Source organism: Ischnura elegans, chromosome 5 (assembly GCF_921293095.1).
Source record: "Ischnura elegans chromosome 5, ioIscEleg1.1, whole genome shotgun sequence".
In the NCBI taxonomy this organism is placed as follows: Eukaryota; Metazoa; Arthropoda; class Insecta; order Odonata; family Coenagrionidae; genus Ischnura; species Ischnura elegans.
This window is the reverse complement of record NC_060250.1, coordinates 29,073,326-29,094,000: the sequence shown is the minus strand read 5'-3', so window position 1 is coordinate 29,094,000 and position 20,675 is coordinate 29,073,326. Positions and strand designations below refer to the sequence as shown.

At 38.4% G+C, this 20,675-nt stretch overlaps 2 protein-coding genes across 4 annotated transcripts in view; one reads left to right on the top strand and one right to left on the bottom strand.

Moving 5' to 3' along the window:
- The window catches only part of LOC124158644 (metabotropic glutamate receptor 2-like), a 630,302-nt gene extending 618,925 nt beyond the window's left edge, over positions 1 to 11,377 (top strand). For both annotated transcript variants that reach the window (XM_046533848.1, XM_046533849.1), the window contains 9 exons: positions 1,738 to 1,912; positions 2,787 to 2,893; positions 3,938 to 4,087; positions 4,697 to 4,830; positions 5,385 to 5,477; positions 6,294 to 6,689; positions 7,815 to 8,180; positions 9,781 to 10,048; positions 10,570 to 11,377. In XM_046533848.1, coding sequence (XP_046389804.1) covers positions 1,738 to 1,912; positions 2,787 to 2,893; positions 3,938 to 4,087; positions 4,697 to 4,830; positions 5,385 to 5,477; positions 6,294 to 6,689; positions 7,815 to 8,180; positions 9,781 to 10,048; positions 10,570 to 10,775 — 1,895 coding nt within the window. In that variant the 3' untranslated portion in view covers positions 10,776 to 11,377. The remainder of the gene's footprint in view (positions 1 to 1,737; positions 1,913 to 2,786; positions 2,894 to 3,937; positions 4,088 to 4,696; positions 4,831 to 5,384; positions 5,478 to 6,293; positions 6,690 to 7,814; positions 8,181 to 9,780; positions 10,049 to 10,569) is intronic.
- A 6,187-nt stretch (positions 11,378 to 17,564) lies between these two features.
- Positions 17,565 to 20,675, bottom strand: part of LOC124158643 (metabotropic glutamate receptor 2-like) — a 406,333-nt gene continuing 403,222 nt past the window's right edge. For both annotated transcript variants that reach the window (XM_046533846.1, XM_046533847.1), the window contains exons 14-15: positions 19,138 to 19,399; positions 17,565 to 18,359 (exon numbers count right to left, since the gene is read on the bottom strand). In XM_046533846.1, the coding sequence (XP_046389802.1) occupies positions 18,157 to 18,359; positions 19,138 to 19,399 (465 nt within the window). In that variant the 3' untranslated portion in view covers positions 17,565 to 18,156. The remainder of the gene's footprint in view (positions 18,360 to 19,137; positions 19,400 to 20,675) is intronic.

The window sequence follows — 20,675 nt, the reverse complement described above, 5'->3', positions numbered from 1 at the left end:
AATCCTTATTTGCTTAGCAGGTTGCGAGATTTTGCGTAGCGATGTGGTTTTCCGTAGGCGGTTGAAATTAGTACCTTTTATCAAGTATCAAGCTCTCATTCACGAAAATATTGAGGTCTAAGGGCTGGTGTGGGGAGTTATGATGGATGTCTAGGGAATAATGCCTATGAGAAACTAATCGTCCCTAGGATTGTAGCAGTTTCAGGCTAAAAACATTTATCTGTCTTGAGAAAAACACACTGGTTAAGACATTTTTTGTTTACAGCATTCTCACATTTTCAAGCCCGTGTAAAAATGTTATCTACTGTGCTGAATTTTAGTTTGATTTTACCGAGATTCGAAAGGGAATTATGATATAATTTTATTCTGATTTTTTGCTTATTCATATAATTTAATTATGATAGGTGAAACCATTCATTAAAAATTATTTATTATATCATTATCGGATCACGAAAGTGATAAGAGGCCCTTGGTGTTGAAATTGTTTGTTCAACTGTGAAAAACTGGCACGAAAAATTAAAGCATTTGTATAAATTCACCGAGGTATGCTTAAATCAACAAAAAATGAATAAATCAGTTGCAACAATAACCATTCATTATTTGTGTGTGAATCTTTGGAAATTGTAGTTTTTGTCAAGTAGGCAATAGTTATTTTTCCATATTTCTCATTATTTCAATTTCAGGTAGATTACTTTTCACATTCAAGATTTCGTAAATTAAAATGGATTAACCAATTATTTCCGACGTACCAGCAAGTATACTGTGTTTGTTACGATAAAGATTCACCAAGAAATTAGTGTTCGAGATAAACATGTATCCCCCAAAGATGTTATATATTTCGCTAGGAATTCTGGCGTTGGAAAGCAGCTTAACAACACCACCTTACGGGGTCAAATGGACTTTTCAAATGGTACATTAAAAAATAATAGAGGCATAGAAGTAAATAAACAGTTCATTGGATGCTACACATGTAGTAGGATTCTGTATGGGGGCGAGGCTTGGAAGTTTACAGAAGCAAAGTAGTCAAGAGTGGAAGCACTGAAAATGTGGTGCTGCCGGAAAATGATGAATATGAAATGGATCGACCGAGCAAGTTATGACAAAGTGCTTAGAAGAAAGGCAGTATAGCCTTGTAAAAACCCTATGAAGAAGACGGGGATCTTGAGATCTTATGAGTAAAAGAACAAATGTGCGGGAAGAAGGGCAAGGAATGGCCCCAAATGAGTTACATTGAGCAGTTTGGTAAGGATGTAAAAAAGGAGAAATTTGTCTCAAAGAAAAGGCAAAAAGATAGGAGAGAGGAATGGGGATTGTGTCTAAGCAGTTTCACCATTGTTGACTTGTGATGATTGTGACCCTGACAAGAATCATGAGGGTTCAAGGTGAACCCTCTTAAGGATACAACACACCGGGGCCGGGACCCAAGCAACGCCCGAGCTTATACGCCCGATCACCCGGGGAGGAGCTGGAGAGGAAGGAAAAAGAATAGAGGGGCCGCCGCGATGGGAGCCCGCTGACGCCTCTGGGAAAGGATAGGAGCGGAAGGGAGGGACGGGGAAAAACACCTTAAGGCTACAGAGCGAAAAGGGCCCACTAAATAGCGAAACCAAGCATACGCAATTAATTTTCTACCAATTCTAGTAGATTTCCCTATGAGGAAGAAAAATCTATCGATCGATTTGGTAGATATGTGACCCTGACAAATAAATGAAAAAGCTCATTTTCGTACATTCGCAGAGTTCTGGGAGGACCACTTCCGGTGTCGCTACCCTGGCAGCCCACTCACGCCATTCAACCGCCACTACACGAAAGCGTGTTCTTCCCGCGAGCGACTCACGCGACAGAACACGGCGTTTGAGGGACAGCTGCAGTTCGTCAGCGACGCTGTAATGGCCTTTGCCCACGCATTTAGGTAAGTACTTTGATTTTTTCATCCTAAAGGGGTGACGTAAAGTATTGCAACATAAACGGGAAACTTCAGTCACCTTGACCAATGCAGAGCATGCGTTAATTTCCCTAATAACCGTGATGAGTAACCTTAGTTTCCTTACCTGTTGCTGAATTCAGTGACCTTGAATAGTGTCAGTAAAAATTTAAATAATGTGTAATTACGGCTTGTTTTTATGGAAAAAGTAGCGTAATTTCCTAATAATTTATGTAAAGCCAAAACCGTTTGAATGCCTGGGAATACGCATTGATTAGTAATGCAATTCTATTTCCTGAATCTATAAAGAAAAAAAAGTTATAGGGGAATAATAGTTTTTATTATCTATTTACTGGTAGAAATAATTTTTTTTTCTGCTTATCATGTAATCATAAACGGAATAAATAAATGATGGGGTTTGTAAATCTCGGTCTGTGGCGCCAAAAGTTGCACCATTTTACGCAAAATAGGTAAACGCTTTGATTTCACGTCAAAGAAGAAGTTTGAAATAAGAATATACTAATGAGTATGGATTGCAGCATGTTATTATTTATCTGCATGATCGGAAGGATCGAATTGCCGGTCTGAAGGACAAGGCTTCACCAGTATAGGTCTTACTAGCATTTTTCATCTCCAGACGGTATTGTATTCATGCGTTGTTTAATCAAACACTATAACAGAGTAATTAATCGTAGAGGGCGTAACTTGGTGGAAATCCATAATAGCACGAATACAAGGATCAAGGAAATAGCAAAGTTCTTGATCCTTGTATTCGTACTATAACAGAGACTGAGTTTCAAAAATTATAGCTGCATAAATTGATCTCAATCTTAATTTCTTCACAAATGTTTTCCTATTTCAGAGACATGCATCGTGACCTATGCCATGGGTTACCTGGCCTCTGTGATGCAATGAATCCTGTTAAAGGCACTGAGCTGCTCAAGTATTTACGGAAGGTTGAGTTTTTTGGTAAGTTTAATTCAATTTTTTTATTTTTTATTTTAGCTGAAATTTAGGATGCTGAAAAGATATCATAGCTTTATGATAAAAACTTAATATTTCAAAATGGATGCATTGTATCAAATAGAAACGAAAATCTCCAAATTTTGAGTGTAACATTATTTTATTTTGCTTGCTAACCATTGAAGCGTATACCCATTTAACGTAAAGAAAATGAAATCCAAGATTTTGAGTAAGAATATTCTACGTAAAGGTGATGGCGTAGGAAATGTAAAGTGTATTTACCCTTTTTTCGTTAAACCATTGACTAATTCAATGTAGTACCTCCGAATAACTGCAAGATAAAGAGATTATCTTATTTTATTTCCACGAAGAATCATTGCAAGTAAAAGTTGCAATCGTGGTTGAATTTTCTGATGAAATATTGACAACATTCTGTCGATAAGAAATACAAAATGAAGTGATCCAACAGCTGAAGCGTATTCTGCTTGAACTTATAAGCCATAAATATCTATTTTTTTGTATACTACAACTCATTGACAGAACTAAAAATCATTAATAGAACTGAAAAGGGATTGCAAGATGAAAAACTCCCTCAGCCGGAACTCATTATCACCTTTCCTGGACAGCATCTTCATGACTCACCTCAAAAATACTGCCAAGGAAAAGTTTTCTTATTTCCTTCACGTTTTCTTGCGGTTTGTTGTGGACATATTTACCATTTCTAACACCAATAAGCGCAATCTTGATGTCTTCTTACCTAATCTCAACAGCCTTTATAAAAACGTTACGGCTGTTGAAACACTTCATCTAGCAATTCCTATTCGAGGCCGTAGAGCTCTAATGCTTATATACAGCTCTGTCAATTAGTTTCAGTGAAGTAAAACATAGATACTTATAACATACTGTATAGGCCTTGAGATTTGGTCCAAATAAGATGTTATTTAGAAAGAAATAAGGGAAAAATTTATACTTCATCTATGAATTTAGTTTACCCTATAGACGGCTACCACCCTCTATAAGTTGTCATTGATATTTTGCTTGATTTTTCAGGCCTAAGTGGTGACAAGTTCCGTTTCGATCCACAAGGAGATGGTCCAGCCCGCTACAACATCATCCACTTCAAGCAACTGAGCCCCGGTCGCTATAAGTGGGTGAGAGTGGGTGAATACACGGACGGAGAACTCAAACTGAACATGTCTGGTGAGATACGGACGATTATTTCCTCTTCTTTTTAAATAATATGACGGCGCATGGTTGTAAAAAAAATTAATTATAAGAACATATTTTTCAATCCAATATTTTTCATTTTTAATTAGCCTTTAAGTAGTTTCTTAAAAGCATTGTCGAAGGAACTCATGCTATTTTAATCCGAAATACATTTTTCGGATTCTTTTTTTAATTGTAATCATCAAATTTGATCATGCGATTGTTTGATTTTTCGTAATTTATGTAACGCATTTCCCCTCTTGAGAAAATATTCATACCGGAGAGCCATTTCTGTTGCTCCTTCCAATAAAAATATTTAATGAGTTATGAATCATTCTTTCAATATTATATCACTCCTTTAATATTATATTATCTCTGAAACTTTTCAAATTCCTGTTGACCATGTAATAATTGTTTGCAGTTTGAAACGGGGTAGAATGACCTAACATTATTTCGAATGCATGGAAACCACTCGCAAAGTCTGCCAACTTCATTTTATATTGTATAAAAACTTGAAATAGTATGGAATTTCCAAAATCAAAGGAACCCTTTTCATGAGTTCAACACATATTCTGTCATGTGTTTCCCTCTATTGTATTTCAGAGGTTCAGTTTAGGCTTAATCGACCTCAACCTCCGGAATCTGTCTGCAGCTTCCCATGTGAACTCGGCCAGGCTAAGAAGTACGTGGAAGGCGAGATATGCTGTTGGCATTGCTTCAATTGCACGCAGTATCAGGTTGGTGTCCATGAAAAATAAAGTTTACTCTCGTTGTGCATGTCACAGTTCATTTCGTACCACCTAGAATATATGGAAATAAAACAGTATTCAAAGCAAAAATAATTATTGTATTCTTATGCTTCATCTAACTTCTTCGTAATAGACAATCATTAGATAATAATAGAGGTTATATAAAATTCATAAGTAAAGGTTATATTGACATATGGTATGTGGGTAAAGCTTATTTGGCTTCTAATAAACTAGCTATAGCCCTAAAAAATGAGGCGTATACGGGTGAAGCTAATACCAAATTACTATGAGTCGTCCGTTCCCCTCTTCAAAAATTTAAAATTGTTCCCTCTCATGCACTTGTATCTGTACACAGTACTTAGAGTAAATGGTCTTACAACGGCCGGGAAAGTGGCATTTTCGCACGGTGTTGCCTTAGCGAGGCCCAAATTGTCACTGTTCAGAAGAAGTTGCAAGGCGTCTGCAGAAAAAAGGCATTATATCTAGATTTCATTATTTGTTTCTTTTTATATATACTTTAAGCTAATTTATTTCCTTACCAGGTGAGGCACCCTACGGATGAAACCCGTTGCGTGCCTTGTCCATTAGGAACTGTTCCAGATGCTGCCCACGTCAGTTGTCTCCCAATACCTGAGGTAAGATCTAAGACTACTCGCTTAATACTAATGCTATTACTTTGAAATTTTCAGGGTACGCTGTTAAGATCCTATTAACAATTGCCGGTGTTCCAAATATTCAAGAACTGTATTCAAGGAAATATTTAAAGGATAAAATTAACAAATTTGTACCACGGAAATTGTTGAACACTGTCGACTTTATATATTTTCCCTATGATTGAAAGATACACAGGTTTCAATCAAATAATCCGTCACCAAATACAAAAAAATAGCGTTGAAAGTACGATTTCTTTATTTGCAGTATCATGGTCACGCTTGTGCTCTTTGGTGTTTAAATATTCGATTATCATAATAATCAGCACTTAAACAACCCTTCCGCAAACCGCTGGAAAGAGAATATGCACATTATAAATCTATATGTTACACTGTAAGAGTGTGAGTAGGCATAACTTAAACATTCATGCAAAATGATTTCTTTTTACCGTGATTGAAATTAAATAAGCTGCATAATAGTTATAAACACAAAATGAAGAAGCATTAACGCTAAAGATAAGAAACAAAACTCGGAAGCATTATTCCAGAATGTTTCAGAGCAATGGCGATCTCACCTTAAGTGTGTTATGGATCTATATCTGGCGCCTACCTCGTCGAAGGTGGGTCGAAAACCCTCTTATCGATGTTTATTTCATTCAATTTGTATGTAATAGCAAGGTACGCTGCTTATGTATTTTATGTGTGCCTTGCGAGAGCATTGTAGTAAAATTAAATTCTAAATTATTTATTTTCCCGGAGTAAAATTCTGACCAGCCAGACATTTGCCTTTCTTCCTTCCAGGTGTACCTTCGTCCGGACAGTGGGTGGGCCATCGGAGCCATGGCGCTGGCTTCCTCTGGCATTCTGATCACTCTCTTCGTGACCACGGTGTTCATCAAGAATCAGTCGACGCCCGTGGTGCGGGCCACCGGCCGGGAGCTGACCTCCGTGCTGCTCGTGGGTCTGCTCATGTGCTACGGCATGACCTTCGCCCTCGCCCTCAAGCCCACGGACGCTGTCTGCGGACTGCAGCGCTTCGGAGCCGGCTTCTCCTTCACTCTGGTGTACGCGGCGCTGCTCACCAAGACGAACCGCATCGCGCGCATCTTCGCGGCCGGCAGGCGGACGGCCCGGCGACCCGGGTGCATATCCCCACGCTCCCAGCTGCTCATTTGTGCGGCCCTCACATCTGTGCAGGTGCGGAAATCGTTATTAAGGGTATCATTATTTGCAAAAGAGGGTTCCCTCTTTGGTCACCAATTTTGCCCCTACAACCATGCCTTTAAATGTCTCCTGAAATCTCCCTATGCATTTCTGATAGTGGAGCAAACCGATTTTCTCATCAAAAATATGGTAAAATCGAACATATCGAATCGAATACGTATTTTCTATATTGTAGAGAAAACCAGCCTAAATTTGAGTTCTTGAAGATGTAATCTGTCGAATTAATGTTTTTCAGTAAAATTCCCCGCTAATTTAAGTACTCTATTGCAAATATTGTGAATTTATAAATTGCTCTCTTGTTTAGCATATTATCGAAGCCGGTGAAATTGCGAGCATATTGGCTTCTAGTAGTAGCATATTGGCTATGGAGTCTCCTACGGGCAATTTTCAGCATGGGCATAGGACTGCCAAAATGGATAAGGAACGTTTTTGAAAAAACTAGTAGTCCAAGAGTCCAAGTCTCTCACGTTTTCGTTCATTACAATTCACTTCTGTCTTAATTCTTCATAGCAGTTTTGTTAATGAGGTAGTTATAAAGTGAACTCATGAAGGATATGCGAATGGCAAGGATTTTTTTTATTCCATAATGTTCCAAAAATTAATACAAAAAATCTATTGCAGTGTTAAGAATGCTTTTTAATATAAAACCTCACATATGTGAAAAAAAGCAATATTTTGGGATATTTTGTGCTAAAAAAGAACTTTAAAAATGGATAAACTCAATTATTAGGAAAACTTGTAGACCTACGGTGCAGTAACTTGCAATATCATTATCATGAGCATTATCATTTTCTAATGTTTTTGTCAAATGAAGAAAATTAACTTGGCATCTTTGGGAATATACCGAAATCTTATAAAAGTCGTGGTACTACAACAAAATGATATCACGTGGAGCTAACACTTAATTTTCGGTAATGGTTTTGGTTAAAATGGGCTCGATGGCATGCATCCCTTATTTTGCAAGATTTGTTTATTACTTTGATTGAGAAGAGTAAACCTCTTGTCTCTTTTTATAATGGCATCTGGTGGTAGAGTTAGGGGATCAGCAATAATTAATTCAAATAGCAGCGAAGAGTGAATTTCTTGGTTGTGTTGCAGCTGCTGGTGTCTGGCGTGTGGTTCATCGTGTCTCCGCCGCGCGCCATCCACCACCACCCGACGCGGGAGTCGAACCTGCTGGTGTGCGCGTCTCACACGGACGCGTCGTTTGCGCTCGCCTTCGGCTACCCCATCCTGCTGCTCATCGTGACCACCGTGTACGCGTTCCTCACGAGGCGCATCCCGGAGGCGTTCAACGAGAGCCGACAGCTGGGCGCCACCATGTACGCCACCTGCGTCGTCTGGCTCGCATTCGTGCCCACCTACTTCGGCACCGCGGCACACGTCCCCCTGCGAGTCGCCTCCGTCGCCGTCGCTTTCTCGCTCTCCGCGTCCGTCGCCGTCGCTTGCCTCTTCGCACCCAAGGTGAGCAATTCATTGCAGGATTATTTTCACCTCTCATTCACCACCATTACTATCTTACAAAATCGCTCAACCAGCTTGGACTTGAAATCAATGGTTGACTTCGATACGTGGGAATAATACTCGTATCAATGTGCAATGCTAACAATATGTCCTCCAGTATTAAAACTCTCATTTCACTCTATTTTTCATTTTTATTCATCATTTAAATCTCGGTACGTATGCGCGCGGTTAACATAAACCGAAATATTTATACAATATTAATAGGCAAAGGATAGAAGTAGTGGTGAGCTTAACAAATTGAAGCAAATGCGTGCGTATTTCTTGGTTTAGGTAGTTAGGAAGGACTTGTTAAAATGGTCACAAAATTTTTATTTTTGCCTTAGGCTTCATACAAGCACTATGTGTATGCCACTACTCATAAACTCCAAATGGCAAAACTTGTTCCATCTAAATAATTGACAAGGCAAATTAAAGACGTCTTCATTGAAAAAATAACTAACTAAACATCCACTAAGAGCGATGAAAGCGATTGCACTCGTACTTAAAAGTCCCCCAACCCCAAAAGTGATGAACCACGAAAGAGTTTGACACCGTCTGCAGGAATGCTACCATGGTGTTAGGGAAGGAGCAAGTACTTTGGCTTCACTATCTTGGTCCTGGGTCTTGCACCGAAACGGCCGCCCTGACGAGAAGTAGTCGTTTGACGAGGAAAAGAGAGCAATAGAATTTTAGTCTCCCGAGCAGGATCAGACCGCTCATTTTGGCAGCGTCGGAATAGATGTCATCAGAAGGGGCGGCTTTCAACCAGTTCTGAGTTTTTGAGTTCTTCAACCAGTTAAGCTACCTTTTATTTTCTCTAGAAATTTGAGGAATATACCGGACGAGGTGGAATATACCGGACGTATATGATGCGAGAAGTAGTACACATCGTGCGCACAGCGCCACCGCTGGAGGGCAAAGCCCGAACTTTTAACACATAGAAATGTTCGCTCTTGGCTAAATTAAGTATACCGGGTCCAGCCACGGTGATCAATTTTACGGCGGCACCCCTAATGCACAAATTGCGCCAAAATTCAGCAGAGAAAAAAACATGACGCCCTCGGAGCTTAACTGTCTAAAGCACTCGACCGAAAACGAGGGAACTTGTTTCGATTCCCTGTCAAAAAGAATGTTTTTTTTCTGTGTGTGGAATTTTCGCAAAATTTGCTAATTGCGGGTGACTCTCTAAAAGTTATCACCGTGTCTAGTCTCGATATACTTGGTAGTCTCCTTCACAAGAAGAGGCGGGATGGATGAGTGATTTTCTTGAAGTATGGTTCCTTATAGAAAGATAACGTAATTGATTATGAAAAGTATTTTACCAGGTAACGCTGAAGCGTTTAGAACTACACCGGCCGTCTCCACTCATATCATAGCATCTTTTAATCACAATTCGGCCTGCTTAGTTAAATCTGTCTACAAAAATCATTCTCTAGCATCCAAATATAGGTAGGACTTAACTTTCCTTGTAGTAACTACTTGAGTTGTCAATTATTCATATTGCCTTCAGTATTCCGTCTACAACAGAGTCTTTGTAAATTCTCTAACTTTTCTCTACCAGTTGTACATAGTGTTGATTCGGCCCGAGTTGAACGTGAGGCAGAGCCGCATCGGTGCCATGTCTTCGTCTTCGGCGGCGGCGGCGGCAGCGGCCACAGCAGCCGCGGCGGCCGCCGCCGCAGCCGGGAGCGGCACCACCACAGCAGCAGCCGTCGCCGTTGCGGGCACGCGCGGCACCGGCGGCAGGCCGGCGGATGCGGTGAGGCGCAGCAGCAACGCACACCACGGTCCCTCGTCACAAGCCGTCGACTCCGGAACGCAGAGCGACGGTGAGCTCGAAATTGCCGCACGAATATGTGCATCGATTAATTTTCTATCGTAATTTTAAAGGTGCTATTTGGGACACGTGTGCCGCATCTGGAGGATTTGTTGAACGTTACGATCAAATGTCAAAAGATTTCTTTTACGTCTTCTCCCAACCTAATTAATAATTAATTAGGTGGATAAATTTTCAAATGCTCCTTTCGCTGTTGTGCAAACATATTCCATTGCTCAAGTTTTTGCTTGCGAACAGCATGCACTACTTTTTCAAATGGAATAAATTAATAATTCACGTTAAAGTAGTTCGTGATTTCTCTTTAATGTTTGCTTAGCTTAATCGGCAAAATTGAAAAAATTTCATTGCATTCTATATTTTATAGCTTTTTTCGCTCAATGAACTTTGCCAAGTGTACTCATACAGAAAAAATGGTCTATTGGTGTTGATCTGACTTTTAGAACGTTACGCACTCCGCCAAGTTTGTAAATCCCTTTCTGGCTTATCATTCCGTCACTTCCATTTATTCCGCAGGAATTGACCTCCGCGAGCTGAGAGAGAAGGTCCCCTGTGCGGCGGGCGGTACCAAGGGAAAAGTCGTGGACTTCGATGACGGCACCGTGGTATCGAGGGGCACCCAGACGGCCATCAGCGGGTGCGTGGTCGCCGTAGCCATCAACAACAACAACAGCAACAGCGTGGGAAACGGACCAATGGTGACGGGCGACGTACCCTTGTAGCAACGTGCGCTGCCGCGGAGTAAATCCGCGGCCGAGACAGCCGTATGAGAGCGAATGTGGACATGATGTGTGTGTATGTCTGCGATTCTCTGTGCGTTTGTCAGTACGTCTGCTGTGTTTGAGTGAATGACTGATTTAAAGTATATTTGTCTACGTGTGTAATCGTCTGTTGACATGCGCTGTGATAGCGTATACGTCGAAGATAGTCGAAGAAAAAGAAGGCGAGAGGTGTGGACGCGAAATTGTGATCCGGAGTGAGTCCCAACGGATTAAAAGTAAAAACAAACAACCCCGGAATGTGCTTCACCAAATATATTTGTAACAAAAAGTATCAAAAAAGTGCTCTCGGTAGTTTATTCTAATAATTGTTTTGGAAAACGATCGTCGCTTTCCATGTAAAGCATTTGTAAATTATATTGACGTGATTCTTGTTCGAATTGATATATATATATATGAAAGAAACAATGAAATCGTTTGTCCTGTTCGGGTGAATGCGTGTCCATTTGTGAATATATTTGATGTTGAAAAATGTTTAAAGAGTGCACGTGCGTGCGCATGTAATTACATGTGTTGACCATATTAAAATATGTTTTTACCCAAAATTGTCTTTTGAATCATTAATTGCCAGCCTTCACCTTTGCCCGGACCATGGGAAATCAATGAAGAATTCGTATCAAATAAAATTTTATGAGGTTGGGTCAGATGGTATTTTTAAATAGGATACCAATTGTTTTAATTGAGTTTCTTGGTATTGTTGGTAATTTTTGTCTTTTATTGTGGGATTGAGGGATTCCATAATGTCTTTAACTTACTTTTCGTAGTTGAATTCCATTTTCTCCGGAGCGGCTTTTTTTGCATATGCGTGATATTTGACAAAATATATTCCTAAAACTAAAGGGCTGTACGTGAATTATGGTTGATGAACTTTATTTCATTTAAATTAACTCCTTTCGTTTTCTTTTACGTGTGTAAATTATGTTATTACTTCAAAACTTCAATCAATCTAATAATAAAAAAACAATTGAATTTGGATTTCTATTGGAATCAATCCGGTCAACATAATCGCAAAACATGAAGATAGTGGTTTCATATATAAGGAACGTGAGTATCATTAATTAGGAAGAAAATTTGGCATCACTACATTACGCACAAGGCTGACATCGTCATTTTCTTCCTCAGATAAGGTAAGTTAATGAAATACCTCATCAGCATTACCATTCACATTAATTTCATCCAAAACGTGATACATGTTTGCTTGGCTTCAGCATCGGTTTATTCATCCTTTGCATCCAATTTTATCGGTCAAAATTGTTTTATTTCCCTTATTCCGTGGGTAGAAATTTAAATCTTACGATAGAGCCATCACACTGCACATTCGCAATATAATCATCCATGTGTTACCAAACCAAATACAATTGAGTGGCAACTACTGCACGTATTTGATGATATTTTTATTTTGCAGGTGGATTATCTGTTTGAATTTCACATGTATGCATGTTAACTCTTTACCCACATCGTGTTTTCAAAGTTAGGAAACTCTCCTTCCTTGTGTCTTATTATTTTACGCCTCTGAATTAGTCACCGATATGATTTTATGTTTCTTCGCCTTTCTGGAATAAACACGAATAATTTGTTGCTTTTGGGATCTGGTAGACGACGCGACAACTTGAGGTACGATGCGTTGTATGCTAATTCTTTCGCAATATTCATTGTACAGTTTTTAAATGTGATTAATTAATTAAACATACCTTATTAGCAACTATTTAAAGAATTAAATTTGAGGCACGCGACTTTTTTCCTAAACATTGATGTTTGTAAACATTATTTAGATGTAATAAAACTAAAAATAACGTGCCTTAAGTATTTTAATTAATATGAATATTGCAGAAATGTTTCTCGGGTTTTCCACCGGTTGATGTCGTCCATGTCTCCCGACGTTTTGATCCGCGACTTGCTGATCATCCTCAGGGGATCTTCCGAATGAAGGAAGATCCCCTGAGGATGATCAGAAAGTCGCGGATCGAAACGTCGGGAGACATGGACGGCATCAACCGGTGGAAAACCCGAGAAACATTTCTGCAACTGATACGCCGGGAAAACCTAAGATCTTACATAATATGAATATCTCCATCATTTTTATGCATATGTTCGATGCCCACGCATGAAATTAATTGTAGTATGAATTTTTTGCAGTTAAAACTATTTATACCGGCATGTATTTTCTTTAACTAAATGGGGTCTGTGAGACGCCACAGGACAAATTGCGTTCCAAAATGTGACGCAACTGACGGAGGGTTAAGGTGGGATAGTCAACATGCAGATTTTTTTACCACTCGTGGCTATTATCCTTTGAATTTTTTCTTACAGGTTGTGTGTTTGAACTTGCACATTTAATTCTATCAATTCCACTGAAATATTTCTTCTAAAGAAAGCTCCTGTAAAAATAAAAAATAAAATATTACTCTATTTGGAGAAATGTATCAAAAATAAATTATGGATGATAACGTTAGGATTGATTACAAGACACCTCTCCATATTGGAATTAAAAGAATTAAACTTTGTAAGGTTCACTTTCGTATGAAAATAGACACGACCCGGGTTTAGAAGTTTTTTATTTTTTTCATTGATTTTCAATCACATTATTTTTTAGCAATTTCGATTTTCAAAACGAGTCCAAGCCGAAAATTGCCTTCCTTTGAGCCATAAACTGCGCTATATTAAATGCTGATTTTTATTTTATTTATAATAATTGCTTACCTTTTCATTATAAACGGATGTCGAGAAAATAGGTGGTTCATCATATTAAATACTATGGGTCATTTTCTGAAAGAGTGTAAATGCACCATCAACGACACAGTTCCTGAAGTTGACCTCGGTAGAATCTTTTACTAGGCCTACTACCAGAAGTTTAGGCAAACAATGATATAGCGATGTAGTATGGGAGCTGAAACCTTCCATATTTCCTTTGCCTCAGAATTCCAAATCTGCAATGGATTTAATTTTTGATCAAATTATCTTCAACAGTTTGCAAGCAAGTCGACATTTACTTTATTCCTTAGTTTTTTCCATTCTATAAACATTTTACCATTTCAATTCATCCGTAACTAACATTTTTTCCTATGCATTGATAAAGACATAATTTTGCATAAATAGTATATAACTCGCAACTAAAGTACCCTGAGAAAATCTGGCAAAGACGAATCTGCCAGTCTATATTTTAAAATTTTGACGGATGCAAATATAGACGGTGGCTGCCCCACCAACCATCGGAGTGAATAACGGAGTGAGTCAATCTAATTTTATGCTAAAATACCCGCAAATTATTAAGGAAATATTTCATAATTCGAGACAGAGTTGTCAGTAAAACTCTTCCACTGCGAAACGGGGAAATATAATCTGAATTTTATCTTAATGCCTTCCTAATTCTAATAATATCTTTTCATTTTTCGCGATTGTCAGAAACGATACATTTATAAGATCTTACATAGGTACCTTATTTTATCTTGTATTGAATTTAAGAGCCTATGTTATCTTTTTTCTGGTTTTAACATGGCAATAATATAGCACACAATTATAAAGAAAAAAATTATACTGTCGATTCAGTAGTCCCCCACCGTCAGCAATTTCCAATACTTCTCTTAATATTGTTGCTGGTTATTGGTAGCGAGTGTCATTGCTGGTAGAAAATGGAAATTGAATAAATTAATAACAACCTGGCTGAATGGGTCAGGTAGTTGGATTTTAATGGTCAGGTAGAGGCAAAAAATAAATACGTTTTATACAGAATAATTTCGGATAGTAATAGGATAGATTCGGATAGGATAGATTCGGATAGGATAGAATAATTTCGGATAGTAAAGCCTATTATCCTTTTTTTCGAAACAAGTCCATAAGTTTGTTGATCCTTGCTGGATACAGTCTTCATATTTCACTTTGATTCAGCATTTCATTTGTTTCATTAAAGGTAATATGGTGTTGCTGTTATCTGAGAAAAATACCTTCAGTTTATAGGAAAAAGGCAGCTTAAATGAAAATATGAAGTACATTGAAATGTTAGAAGTAAAATAAAAATCTTCATTACTTTTCATAACTAAAAATTAGCATACCATTTTTATGATAAATATAGATTACAACAACACAAAGAACCTCTCCAATGATTATCATGACTTTCCTGTGGGTATACAAATCGGAGGAATTATTTTGACCTGAAAATGCAGATTCGTATCATTTCAATAAACCTAAAAGTAAAACATGTCAATGACGCGGGTCTCCTGGTACAGAGTTTACGTATACCTAAGCTACTGCAAACTCACTTCACAAGAGTAATGTTTTGAAAACGGAGAAAAAACATCAAAACTTAAAATTTACAACGAATGTATTCGTATAAGATAGCTAAAAAATAATATTTTATTGTTTAAGCTATTGCTCGTGATCTATTTAAGCGGGAGTACCTTAAATTATCAGATATCTATTTTATTTACGCGCAAGAATTGATAGCCTTTCTTAGCTCATTTTATTACCAATTTATTAGCTGAAATTTAAAACTCTAGGTGAAACAAAGCATTTAGCAAAACATCTTTTAAACGGTAGAAATATAAAGGTATTTAAGTCAAGTCTTGTATACACATGAATATTATATGAATTTTTTATACAGGATCAAAATAACAAGCTCCAGCTCACGTAATACATGCATAATTTATGGTTAGTGTCGCGAGCTCAGTTAGAATATTACAAAAGAGGATCCTTAAGTCGGCCTCTAAATGTGTTGTCAATCATCGCGCATTTAAATTTACAAAAGTCGCCACTCGCATGGCTGATAGGACAAACTGATTCGAGTTTCACGGGGAAATACGGTTTAATTAGCGATTTTAACCGAAATTTATATACATGATGATATGATCTATCAAATTCGTAAAAGCTCAATACTATTCCTTGCAATTACCAACATTGTACTGACAACTATTGGAGAAATAATGGATCCCACTGCACTCATCACCGCCCCGAGGAAATTTTGGATTACCGATTAAAATGCGACCGAAGTGGCAACAAAAACCAGCCTTCTATGGCATAGAATTGGGTCTCAACTATGCAATCACCTTGGTCGCGACCATGTCAAGAGGCAATAGAACTAGCTCACGTATCTTCCTCTGCTCAGTGCTCAGAAAGAGCACGTTGTTCTCGTCTCCAAGAGGACTGCATAGAGGAGGTCCAATTCCATCTGACAGAGGGTTGATTACTCTTACCATATCGGTCCAATTTTAATCGGCTCTCAAAAATATCCGCAGGGCGGTGATGAGTACGATTCGAACCACTTTTTTCTAATATAATGCAGTATAATGTTTCTAATTGCAAGGAATAGCATTGAAAAGGTATATATATATATATATGATAGGTCACATAATTATGTGCATAAAATTCGGTCAATATTCCTAACTATGCCTTATTACTTCGCGAAACTCGGATCAATTTATCCGTCAGCGACACCAGTTGCGACTTTTGTAAACCCATTGAAATGTGCGATGGTTGATAGCACATTTAGAATTCACCAGGAGGATCCGCTTTTGTAATACTCATGGTTAAAGATATATGGACGGACGCACCAGGACATTATGACGGCCTTATGCACCAGTGTATCAGCTTCGTTTGAGTTGAATCACTTCCTCTCAGCTCCTACTAGACGAGGCAGACTACACCTCATGTCCCTTACCCCACATTTTCGCCGATTACCTCTTCTTCCCAATCCACGTCACATCTCTCTCTTTCCCCGTCTGCTTTCAAAAGCATTTTCTACCTAAGGACGTATGTCGTTCTATCTCCGAGTAGTGGCTCGTCGGAGGTGCAAATTTTGCTTTCGTGGTCCACTGAGCTATTCCACACGCTCAGATAACTACTAATTGATTAGCGCTCTAAAGTGAAGAGCAAGATGACGTTTCTAGGATATTTTGTTGGGAAGGAATAGCTGTTGGGAGATGTACTGTCGTTCACACTCAATCCCTAAAGATGACTAAGTAAAGAGTTAAGTGATTTTTTTACCTAGGGGAACTTATAAACGAAACGCAGACGTGGTAGGCGGTGTAACTAACTGTGAATAGTTGGAGAGCGTCCTCGTTATACGATATAACAATGCTCTTTAAAAATTACTCTTGCACCCGAGGTATCATTTCAAAGCACTAATCCCTGCAAATACACCACCAGTCCAGTCCATGTTGTGTAGCAAAATAGTGATACTTTAGGAAGAAAAGACGAGAATATTGGTGTTACTTATTTCTCAGTTGGACACTAAAACCTATCAAGGAACGAAAAACAATTATTCAAAATATTGAAACATTTTTTTCCGTACCTGGATACACGAAAATGAAATGGAAGTGAAACTGTTTACTTAATATTCAAAGAGATGAATATATTACATGCAAGGAATAGTAGAAAAATTCCATCGTTAACGTCTCCTTTTTCATGTCAATAAAATTTTATTATTATTTTTATAATCGAACTGAAAATATCACATGAATTCTTACGACGATAACAATACTTCACTCACAATAAGAACAATACATTAAAAAAATCAATTGTTCTCCTCTGACGTGAGGTGTGTCTCCTTAATTCTCCTTACCTACAACGTTAGAGTCAAACTCTTCACTGATTAATTCTTCTGCGAATTATTTTCCAGGAACATTATACTTACCGGTTTTAGTTCATAGGTAATGCCTGTGAGACTTTCATATTGACACATTCATTTTTTAACGATCAACTTTAATCAGGGTTGGGTATTTATTAAATTGAGTGAATTCCTTTTGGGTAAAAACATATTTTAATATAGTCAACACAGTAAATTACACGCGCACGCACTCACACTCAGGTAACTTTTTACCAACATGAAATATATTCACAAATATTATATATACACCTGAATTCACCCAAATCGGGTAAACATATTCATTGTTTTTCATATTTTAATTCGATTAAGAATCACGTCAATATAATTTACAAATGCTTCACATGGAAAGCGACGACCGTTTCCCAAAACAATTAACAGAATAAACTACCGAGAGCACTTTTTTTATCATTTTGTTATAAATATATTTTGTGAAGCACATTCCCGGGATGCTTTTACTTTTAATCCCTTGGGACTCAATCCGATCACAATTTCGTGTCCACCCATCTCGCCATATTTTTTTCTTCAATTATCTTCGACGAATGCGCTATCACTGCACACATCGACAGACGATTACACACGTAAACAAGTACACTTGAAATCAATTACTCACTCAGGCACGAAAGACGCACAGACAGACACACAGATATTCACAAACATACATTATGTCCACATTCGCTCTCATACGGCTGTCTCGGCCGCGGATTTACTCCGCGGCAGCGCACGTTGCTACAAAGGTACGTCTCCTGTCACCAGTGGTCCGTTTCCAACGTTGTTGCTGTTGTTGTTTATGGCAACGGCGACCACGCACCCGCTGATGGCCGTCTGGGTGCCCCTCGACACCACGGTACCGTCTTCGAAGCCAACGCTTTTTCTATTGGTGCCGCCCGCTGCACTAGAGGCCTTTTCCCTCAGCTCGCGGAGGTCAATTCCTGCAAAAAGAGAGAATTTATGGAGCAAACATACCTCTGACAAGTAACTGCGGATACTGTAGGAGTAACGAATAATTATAGAAAATTTCTCTCATTGCGTTACGTTTCTGTGGAAAGATTAGAAACACTGAAGTTAAGATTTTAGAGAACCGGAAACATAGCATTTACTTTACATGCCAAAAGTTTATTCATTCTTTCTCTTAGTATTCCAACATGCAGTTTCGTTTTTATATAATGAAGATTGAGTTACGCTTAAGAATTAATTGAAATAAGAAGCTTCTCAAGAGTATGGATATCAGATTATAATCCTTCCTTCGCCTTATCAAATTGAATGAGGAACATGTAGCTTACTGAGAAAGAGAAGTTAACATTAAAAGGATCATTGTGAAGTCAAACACTGAAGAAATTGCTCCCCCTCCAAAAGTAGAGTCTTGGTTGTTCTAAGATGAGGAGGCGTGGTTTATCGGTATTATCAAGTCAGTTTCAATTCGGGACTTAAAAATTTTTGAGCACCTAAGTGATTATACTTTTTTTTCTGGGACTGTACAAGCCACGATTCCTAATCAGTAGAAAAGAAGCCAGTATTTACCCCAAGATAGGATGAATACTTAATATTCTATCATTGGTTCACAGTTTTTTTTTTTATATTGGAGCCAAGTTTTCATTTTATGATGCTTAATTTTCTACGAAGCAATAATGCGCATGGACGTTGAGACTCAAAAATCTGGACGCCGTCATCGAATTTGACGGTCGGCGCGAAGTTCAGGTTAACGCTTACCGTCGCTCTGAGTTCCGGAGTCGACGGGTTGCGTTGTGTGGTGTGCGTTGCTGCCGCGCCTCGCCGCATCTGAAGGCCTGCCACCGTTGCCGCGCGTGCCCGCCACGGCGACGGCCGCTGCTGATGTTGTGCCGCTCCCGGCTGCGGCAGTGGCCGCCGCGGCTGCCGTGGCCGCTGCCGCCATCGCAGCCGAAGACGAGGACATCGCCGCGATGCGGCTCTGCCTCACGTTCAACTCGGGCCGAATCAACACTATATACACCTGGTTGAGAAAAGTTAGAGAATATACTAAGACTCTGATATAGACGGAATACTGAAGGCAATATGAATAATTGACAACTCAAGTAGGTACTACAAGGAAAGGTAAGTCCTACTTATATTTGGATGCTAGAGGATAGGTACACCTGCGGGTGAAGGAATTATGAAATTCACGTAATTATTACCATTTCCTTTGAATGTCGGAGGAGATGGGTCACAGATCAATTTCGATGGGAAAAAAGGAAGGAAAAGCACTTCAATATTGGAAAAGAGTGGGTATACAACTTTAATTTTTGTCGAGTTGTACCCTCTTAGATATATATCCAATTTCAATCAATGAACTCGGATGATATTTTTCAATTTTGAATGAAAAAAAGACGAACTGAGAGTGTAAATGCAGAAAAAAGGCGCTATGAGCCTTACCAAGGTGAATATTATCATCGCGTATTGAAATCAACTTTCGAGTTGAAGCTTTGACTGAGTGAACTACTTTTTAAGATAGCGATGGTTAATAATAGCATGAAAAGAGAGTGCTTCATTTCAGTTTCCATTAATTTATTATCGCGGGTCATATGGCCTATGAGATAATTTAAAAGTGCACAACAATGCAGTAAAAATCATTTGACAAGGGTTAAAAAAAACACAGCAGAAAGACTCAGTAAATGCAAAAAATTGAGAAAAAAAAACAAAAAACAAAAACAAAATATAAACCTATACATGCATATACATACAATTGAATCCCGAATGCGGGTACCCGGGTATTTAGCCACACAAAATTTTCAGACATATTAAATACATTTGAAACAGTATCACTATTTATTCAAAGAAAAATAGCCAGGTGTAACAGAAATACGTAGGACCAATAGAAAATTATGTCATGAATACAGAATATATTCTCCCCTCATCCACATCAGTACTCAATCACGTCAGCATGGTTAGTTATATTGGGGATTGCCATGAACTATCATTAAACAACTGCTCACTCATCTTATGAATATAAAAAAGAAGAAATGAACTACGGTAAACATGCGGAAACACAAACACAAATAAAGAATGTTTCCTGATTTATTAGTCTTAAGACATAGCAATCGCATAATTCAGACTCTTAGAATAATAAATTCAAACGAAACGCTTATTGACTAAAATAAAAACTTGGTGACAGTTTTAAAAAGTCCTTCCTAAATACCTTCAGCAAAAAATATGGTCGCATTTGCTTCAATTTGTTAAGTTCACCACTACTTCTATCCCTTGCCTATTCATATCGTATAAATATTTCGGTT